This window comes from Oryzias melastigma, linkage group LG9 (genome assembly GCF_002922805.2).
Source record: "Oryzias melastigma strain HK-1 linkage group LG9, ASM292280v2, whole genome shotgun sequence".
In the NCBI taxonomy this organism is placed as follows: Eukaryota; Metazoa; Chordata; class Actinopteri; order Beloniformes; family Adrianichthyidae; genus Oryzias; species Oryzias melastigma.
In genome coordinates, this window is record NC_050520.1 from 599,355 (window position 1) to 608,179 (window position 8,825).

The 8,825-nt window shown below is 49.9% G+C and overlaps 1 protein-coding gene across 1 annotated transcript in view; it reads left to right on the forward strand.

Annotated features, from left to right (window-relative positions):
* The window catches only part of adamts3 (ADAM metallopeptidase with thrombospondin type 1 motif, 3), a 49,318-nt gene that overhangs the window by 11,784 nt on the left and 28,709 nt on the right, over nucleotides 1-8,825 (forward strand). The window contains exons 5-10 of the mRNA XM_024258114.2: nucleotides 499-631; nucleotides 2,988-3,101; nucleotides 3,449-3,594; nucleotides 4,993-5,168; nucleotides 6,196-6,329; nucleotides 6,410-6,533. Of these exons, the coding sequence (XP_024113882.2) occupies nucleotides 499-631; nucleotides 2,988-3,101; nucleotides 3,449-3,594; nucleotides 4,993-5,168; nucleotides 6,196-6,329; nucleotides 6,410-6,533 (827 nt within the window). The remainder of the gene's footprint in view (nucleotides 1-498; nucleotides 632-2,987; nucleotides 3,102-3,448; nucleotides 3,595-4,992; nucleotides 5,169-6,195; nucleotides 6,330-6,409; nucleotides 6,534-8,825) is intronic.

The following is an 8,825-nucleotide window of genomic DNA, read 5'->3' on the forward strand; positions in this document are numbered from 1 at the left end:
GGGGGGGGGGGGGGGCTATGTGGACCAATGAACATGACAGAAACCTCAGCATCAGCAGATCCAGGAGCAGAGGTTAGACAAGACAAGAGAACTCCAGGAGATCTCCAGGAGAACTTTAGGAGAACTCCAGACCGTCTGTTCATGGACCAAAGAGACGAGTCAGTGACTCCAGAAGGTTCTCAGAAAGCAGTCTCAGGTCAGAAGAAGCTTCTGGTTTTCTGTCACTGATGTCTGTAGTCCAGCTCAGAGATGAAGACCAGAAGTGAACAGAATTTAGATCAGAACCGGACAGTCTTTAGACCAGAACCGGACAGTCTTTATATCAGAACCGGACAGCCTTTAGACCAGAACCGGACAGAATTTAGACCAGAACCGGACGGTCTTTACGCTCATCCTTTTGGTCTCTCAGTCTGATATGATCTCCAGCTGGTTCCAGGTTCTGATCCAGGTCTTCAGCCTTAGGTCCATAAATGCTGAGTCATGGTTTGTCCTCTCCAGCACATACGACTGTCTGCTGGACGATCCTTTCAACCACGACTGGCCGCAGCTGCCCGAGCTTCCCGGCATCAACTACTCCATGGATGAGCAGTGCCGCTTTGACTTCGGTGTCGGCTACAAGATCTGCACGTCGGTGAGTGAACCGCTCTGATGCAGAACTCGTGGTTTTGCTCTTGAAAACATCCGACTGAAGGAGGATTCAGTCAGATGTTGGTTTTCTCTCTCACATTTCTGAACTTCTGTCTGGTCGTCTTTTTACAGAGGAATTTCTTTGGGTTTGAGGCGTTTTCAGTCCGTTCATCTATTTTATAAAGTTTGGTTTTAGATCTTCTCAGATGATTGAGAGTTCTCCTGAAAAGAGTCAGAGCCAGATAATTGTTTCCTCTGGAGGAGCAGCAGCTGATGGTCTGTGAGGACGATCCCAGGATCCAGCTGGAGGTCCCAGCCGATGCTGGACGTTCTTCACGAGGACATCAGGAGCGTGGACGGGTCTGCTTTGAAGTTTTAACGAGCGTTTCTGCTGCAGATGTATTCACTTTAAACAGAAGGTCTAGAAAAGAATGAATCCAGTTGGTTCCTGAAACATGAAGACGCTCCTGTGTGTATCACGCATGTGCAGCTCAGTCAGGATCAGCATGTAGAATAAGCCCCGCCCCCACAGTGGATCCAGCATGAGCTGCATCGACCGTCCTCTGCTGGCGTCCTCTCGGCGGCCCTCGTTAGCTGCATGCTACGATAGGAAGCTAATTATCTGCTGGAGCCACATCTCACTGCTGGAGCTGCAGACGCATAAGCCCCTCCCTCTTTGGCTTAATTGGAGAAAGCGTCTTCTCTGGCTCAGCAGGAGTTGACAAATGTGTAGTGAATAACCTGTGAGGTCGTTTCCATGGGAATTCTCTGGTTCCAATTATAAATCAGTCTTCATTAAACCGCAGCCACGGATCATCTGGAGCAGAAGATCCGTCCAGACAAAGAGATGCTGGAGAAGACCGTCACCTGCAGCGGCGGGACGCTTCTCCTCCACAGTCCTGCAGCTTCTTCCTGCAGCTTCTTCCTGCAGCTTCTTCCTGCAGCTTCGTCCTGCAGCTTCTTCCTGCAGCTTCTTCCTGAAGCTTCGTTCGCTTATAGCAGACGGAGGATGAAAACACAGCTCCTGTTTACTTCGCTGCAGGGATGTTTACGCACAAACACGTAAAACAAACAGAGATTCAAGCCAGAGTCGTGCTAGCAGGAAACATGTTTCCTGGAAACACCAGAGAAGAAGAAGCTGACGGACCGACGGATGAAACAGGCTGGACTGTTTGAGGACGGTTCTGGGTTCTCCGATCAGGTTCATTGTGTTCCTCCTGTAGCGGAGCATCTCCTCTGACCAGACACTGAAGGGGGCGGGGCCTATGCTTAGGATGCAGCAACTAGAGGGGCGGGACTCTTTGATTCATGCTCAGGTGGACAGCAGAACCAGAACCGGGTCTGTCAGCTTAGTAGAAACGAAGTCCGGGTTCTGCTGGTTCTGTGAGGCAGGTGTGGTGTTGAGTTGGTCTGTGATCTCTGCTGGTCGATGTTCTTCGTGGTTCCACGGTTGGTCGGCAGCTCCGGTCTGGATGTTATCGCTTTCTATTCTAGATAATACGGCGGTCTCACACGGAAACACGGCGGTCTCCCGCGGAAACACGGCGGTCTCCCGCGGAAACACGGCGGTCTCCCGTGGAAACACGGCGGTCTCCCGTGGAAACACGGCGGTCTCCCGCGGAAACACGGCGGTCTCCCGCGGAAACACGGCGGTCTCACACGGAAACACGGCGGTCTCCCGTGGAAACACGGCGGTCTCACACGGAAACACGGCGGTCTCCCGCGGAAACACGGCGGTCTCCCGCGGAAACACGGCGGTCTCCCGTGGAAACACGGCGGTCTCGGGTGGAAACACGGCGGTCTCGCGCGGCGAGGCCTTCCTGTCGTCTGTACAGCGTGTTGTGGAATAGAAGTGGAAGTGTGGATCAGACGGGGGAGTTGTGAAATGTTCTGGACCGTGAGCTTCAGTTGTCTGCTGTCATGCACTTTTTGGAGCGCGGTTTTCTCCGGCGTCCTGGTGAACCGTGGTCATGAACGTTTCATTTGTTTCCATCTTTGAGTTCTTTTGTTGTTTTGCGTTTTCACATTTATAATCTGGTCGGCGATGAATTTAGAACCGATGCTGTCTGTGACGGCCTCAGTGGCCTCAGGTTTGTGTGTTTGGTGATCTGCACCCACTCAGCGTGTCGGGCCCAGCGGCACTGCGACCGTGTCTGCAGAACCAGGAATGTTCTGGAATGTGTCTCCTGATGCCTCATGGGAAACCAGACGAACATCTGCCAGACTGAAAGAGACTTTTTCACAGACTCACAGGAACTGATGTAGAAATGTGTCCTGAAGCTGCATCTGGATAGGCCACGCCCCCATCTCTGTGGGTTGGTTCTGCTCGGTTGGACCTTCATTTCTCTGTCCTGTTTCAGTTCCGGACCTTCGACCCGTGCAAGCAGCTGTGGTGCAGTCACCCCGACAACCCCTACTTCTGCAAAACCAAGAAGGGCCCGCCGCTGGACGGAACCGAGTGCGCTCCGGGAAAAGTAGGTCCCGGGATGGGCAGAACCCAACCCGGCTCCAACAGAAGAGACGTCTGTGGCTGAAACCCACAGCTGGAGACGTTTCTGTAAATGTTGATGAACCTGAATCCATGAAAAACTCCAGATCAGTAAATGAACATTTATTGATCTGAAACCATAAAAACATCCGAACGTCTGAAGATTTCATGTTTCCATCAGTGAGAATGTCTGAGAGAAGAAGCAGAAACAGGAAGTGACCGAGTCCTGACAGGAAGTGCTTTCCCCTCAGAGACTCGGTTCACCGTGACTCTCCGAACTCTCACGTCTGTTTCTATCCCTTGCCCCGCCCCCGTCCCCGTCGCCGGCTGCAGTGGTGCTACAAAGGTCACTGCATGTGGAAGAACCCAAACCAGGTCAAGCAGGACGGCGCCTGGAGCTCCTGGAGCAAACACAGCGCCTGCTCGCGCTCCTGCGGCACCGGGGTGCGCGTCCGGACGCGGCAGTGCAGCAGCCCAGCGTAAGTCATGCTGCAGGTACCCCACAGTGAGCACAGATACCCCACATGACCACAGATACCCCACATGATCACAGATACCCCACATGACCACATGTACCCCACATGATCACAGATACCCCACATGACCACAGATACCCCACATGATCACAGATACCCCACAGTGAGCACAGATACCCCACATGACCACAGATACCCCACATAATCACAGATACCCCACAAGGAGCACAGATACCCCACATGAACACAGATACCCCACATGATCACAGATACCCCACAAGGAGCACAGATACCCCACATGAACACAGATACCCCACATGATCACAGATACCCCACAAGGAGCACAGATACCCCACATGACCACAGATACCCCACATGATCACAGATACCCCACAAGGAGCACAGATACCCCACATGAACACAGATACCCCACATGATCACAGATACCCCACAAGGAGCACAGATACCCCACATGAACACAGATACCCCACATGATCACAGATACCCCACAAGGAGCACAGATACCCCACATGAACACAGATACCCCACATGATCACAGATACCCCACAAGGAGCACAGATACCCCACATGAACACAGATACCCCACATGATCACAGATACCCCACAAGGAGCACAGATACCCCACATGAACACAGATACCCCACATGATCACAGATACCCCACAAGGAGCACAGATACCCCACATGAACACAGATACCCCACATGATCACAGATACCCCACAAGGAGCACAGATACCCCACATGAACACAGATACCCCACATGATCACAGATACCCCACAAGGAGCACAGATACCCCACATGAGCACAGATACCCCACATGAGCACAGATACCCCACATGGGCCACTCCTCAGCTCTGATGCCCCTTCAGGGCTTTCCAACAGCCTCCCTGAGCTGCAGATTCTTCTGGTTTGTGATTCAGTGAATTCGACTGATTCAGAGTTCTGATTCTTCTCTGATGATTCTTGATATCTAGTCCTTGTTTTCCAGCATAGAAAAGCTTCATGTAGAAAATCTTCAAGTAGAACTGCGTCTTTTAAATTACAGCTGCAGGAACTCCCCAGCTCATCTTTCTGAAAATGCTCCCAAACATTCGGCGCGTTTGCTGGTCATCCGGGTTTTCCCGCTGCAGCGCTAAAAGCGTTCCGCCTCCACATAGGGAGGGATAATGGAGTCATGCAGGAAGGGAGAGAACGGGTCGGAGGGAGGAGTCATCCAGACATGTGGATGAGTGTTGGGTCAGAACGGTTTGGGAGGATGGAGTGATGATGAACGGACGGATGACTCAGATAAATGATAGAGACACTGAGCGTGTGCAGAATGGAGCTGCTTGTTTGTGTGGATCTCGCCGTTTGACGCTCTCGCCGTTTCCTTCCTGCAGGCCGTCCAACGGCGGCCAGGACTGCGCCGGCGTGAACTACGAGTATCAGCTGTGCAGCACCAGCGACTGTCCCAAACACTTCGAGGACTTCCGGGCCCAGCAGTGCCAGCACCGGAACGCCCAGTTTGAGTTCCAGGGCGCCCGGCACCACTGGCTGTCCTACGAGCATCCGGACGGTGAGGAAGACGAGGACGAGCACACGCCGTCATGTGAAATCCTGATTCAGTTTGATGACCAAAAAGGAGATTTCAGAACCAGAGGGGAGTCGGGTTTCTCTGCTGAGGAATCAAAAAAACTCGATGGTGAAACGTTTTAGTATTTCCTCCAACATTTGAAAATGACATTTTTAATCAAACCGTTTTTTAATTGAAGTTTCTTCCAAAAGAATCTGATTCCTGCTGCAGTTTCCATGGTGTTACTGTGGCGTTACCATGGAAACCTCCTGTAACCTTTGGCGTCCTCACTCAGAGAGAGACTCTGTGGTCCGTTTGGGCGTGTCCAGCTCACCTTTCAGGTCCTACAGTTTACCTGAATATGCTAATTCAGACACCAACTTCAGAGGAAGTTAGATCGGTCCTGGCGCGGTCGACTGTGACGGCGCCGTCTCTCAGGGCGGCCCAAGATGGGAGGGCCCCTCCCATAGAAGCATCAGTCCTGGAGACAGATGCTCTCACCAGTGGCCCTGTGGTGGAGTGTCTGCCCTGAGACTGGGAGGTTGAGGGTTCTGCTTGACACTCAGTCAGAGGAGGAGTCAGAGGAGGAGTCAGAGGAGGAGTCAGAGTCATAGGAGGAGTCAGAGGAGGGGTCCTAGGAGGAGGAGTCCTAGGAGGAGTCATAGAAGGAGGAGTCAGAGGAGGAGTCATAGGAGGAGTACTCCTCCTATGACTCCTCTTCTGACTCCTCCTATGACTCCTCTTCTGACTCCTCCTATGACTCCTCCTCTGACTCCTCCTATGACTCCTCCTCTGACTCCTCGTAGGAGGAGTCAGAGGAGGAGTCATAGGAGGAGTCATTAGAGGAGTCATAGGAGGAGGAGTCCAAGAGGAGTTCTCCTCCTAGGACTTCTCCTCTGACTCCTCCTAGGACTCCTCCTAGGAGGAGTCAGAGTAATGATAGATAGGTCTCTAACCAGACTGAATTCAGTTTTTCCGTCCGGTCTCCTGACTCGATGCTGACGGCGGTGGTCTCGGTCCGTCTCTGCAGCCAGCAAGAGGTGTCACCTGTACTGTCAGTCCAAGGAGACGGGAGACGTGGCGTACATGAAGCAGCTGGTGCATGATGGGACGCGCTGCTCCTACAAAGACGCCTACAGCATCTGCGTGCGGGGCGAGTGTGTGGTGAGGACTCGCCGACGCTCCTCTTTCACAGAACTGGAACCTTCTTCTTCTCTCAGTTTCATCTCTTCTCCGCCCTCCAGAAAGTCGGCTGCGACAGAGAAATCGGCTCCAACAAAGTCGAGGATAAATGTGGAGTTTGTGGAGGAGACAACTCCCACTGTCGGACCGTGAAAGGAACCTTCACCCGGACGCCAAAGAAAGCGGGTAGGATCCTTCAGGGACCTGCGGAGGTGTTTCTCCTCATGAACCTGGTTTACTGCAGCTTCACTGCAGCTGCTTCAGAACACATGGAAACGTTTCAGTGTTGCTTCATGTCTTTGTTTCACTTTTAACCTCAGAAAAAACCTCTGTTGTCCATCAGAGCAAAATCCCCAAAGTTTCTCTTTCACTGTTTTCAGGACAAACTATGAAAACGTCGTGATCTTCTCGTTAGACGCAGACGTTCAGCAACTGTATTTATTTGAAGGTATAGAAATAGATCAAAAAGAATGTGCAGGAGGAGAGATCAAGCCTTAGGATTAACATTTGATTACAGATCAGATTTAAAAACAGATTATTCCTTCATTGGAACAAACCAATCTCAAACTCCTCCCCTTTGTTCTCCATGGGACTAACTCCGCCCCTCAGTCTGCTGTCAGTGCGGACTCTGGTTCTGATTGGTCTGCTGTGATGATGTCATAGACGATGTGAGCATAGCTGGTTTTCTCTCCGAGGTCGAACCGCTTGGAGCGGGAAAGCATCAGAACCCCCCCACCTCTGACCTCTGACCTCTGACCTCTGACCTCTACCCCCGTCTTTACAGCAGCAGCTTCTGCCAGCGTTTCAGGGCGACTCTCGCTCTGACGTCAGCAGGAGTTCTGGGATTCGATCCAATCAAACGAGTCGGCCTTCAAACTGTGTGAGATCCACCAGCAGATCCTGCTAAACCTGGACTCCTGCAGGACCTCGAGGTCCAGACGGATCCACATCTGTTCTGGTCTGGATGTTCACAGTCAGAAATCCTGATCAAAAACTAACAATTTATTTCCTGAAAATCTGAGAATTAAATCTGTTGAGAGAAAAGAATGATTTTAAAAAAGCGTCATAGACGGACTGAAAATATAAAAACTTCGATAATCGTTTTACATTTACTGTGAGCATCAATAAGAAATCCTTTGTTATACTTTTTTAAATCTTTTATTTTGAAGGAGACGAGTTTGCTCCAACATTTCCTGATGGGCGGAGCTTGGAGTAAAGCTGTGAATCCCTTTTCAGAGTAACAAAGGACGTCAGGATGTTGGACATGATATGTTTATGTGCAGGAACTCAGGATTAGTTACAGCCTGAAGTGTTAAAGGACGAGAGAACGCATCAGAAAAAACAGGTTTTTACAGAGTTTACCTGAACTCATCACAGACTGGAACCAGGTTTAGTTCTGTTTGTCTGGATACATTTTGGAGGTTTATTGAAGTGATTCTAAATTAATACAAATCTTTAGTTTTTGGGTTAAATCAAGAAGAAACGTCTGTATTTTATACCATTCCTTCAGGAAGACGAAACTATATCCAAAGAAAACCTGAGTTTACCCAGCAACACGTTACTCATTGGCTGAGAGAACGACCAATCACAGTTTAGTTAGAGGACCGTCAGGAGAGTCTGAGAGAAAATAGACTAATTGATTTGTAACTCATACAATATATTTGTGCATAACAACTATGAAATAAATAAAAATGCATATTTAGACGTTTTATTGTTAATCATTTGGTACATCTGTTGAAGAAAGAGTGAAAATGTTACGCTTCACCAGATAATATTCACATTTCAAGAGAACTCTGGTGACCCAGCATTCTAGCAGCATTTAAACGCATCATTTACACATGGAAAAGTCTCACATCAGATTTTTGTGTAAATGAGGTTTTGTGTGTAATTTTAAAGATTTGTGTGTAATTAGTTTGAAGTTGTTGTCATTTTAATGTGTTCCTGTGTAAACTATGTTTTACGTTTTTTATTTTTATTATTCTTATGCACAAAATATATTGTATGAGTTACAAATGAAGAATTGCTCTAAAGATCAGGGGAGTCTGTGTCCTCTCCTGTCAGACGGACTCATGTGACACCAGGAGGCAAACGCTGCTTCTGTGGCGGGAAACTTCACTGAGATTTGAACCTTCAGGATGACCTTCAGGGTGACCTTCAGGATGACCTTCAGGGTGACCTTCAGGGTGACCTTCAGGGTGACCTTCAGGTCATCGTGATCCTCCTGACGCTCTGATTGGACGTTCCTGCAGCAGAAATTCCCTTTGACTCCATGAAAGGAGAAACAGGGACAGCAGTGGTTCTGCTTCTTCCCTCTGATGGATGAAGCAGTGAAACACTGAACCCTCTGAAGGCTTCATGATCATGTTATTCCATAATCAGCCTCTGAAGCTCTGCAGAGAAACGTTCTGAACGTTCTGGATCATTTCTGCTTGAATCAGTCTCCTGATCACTCACTGACAGAACCCCCCCCCCCCCCCC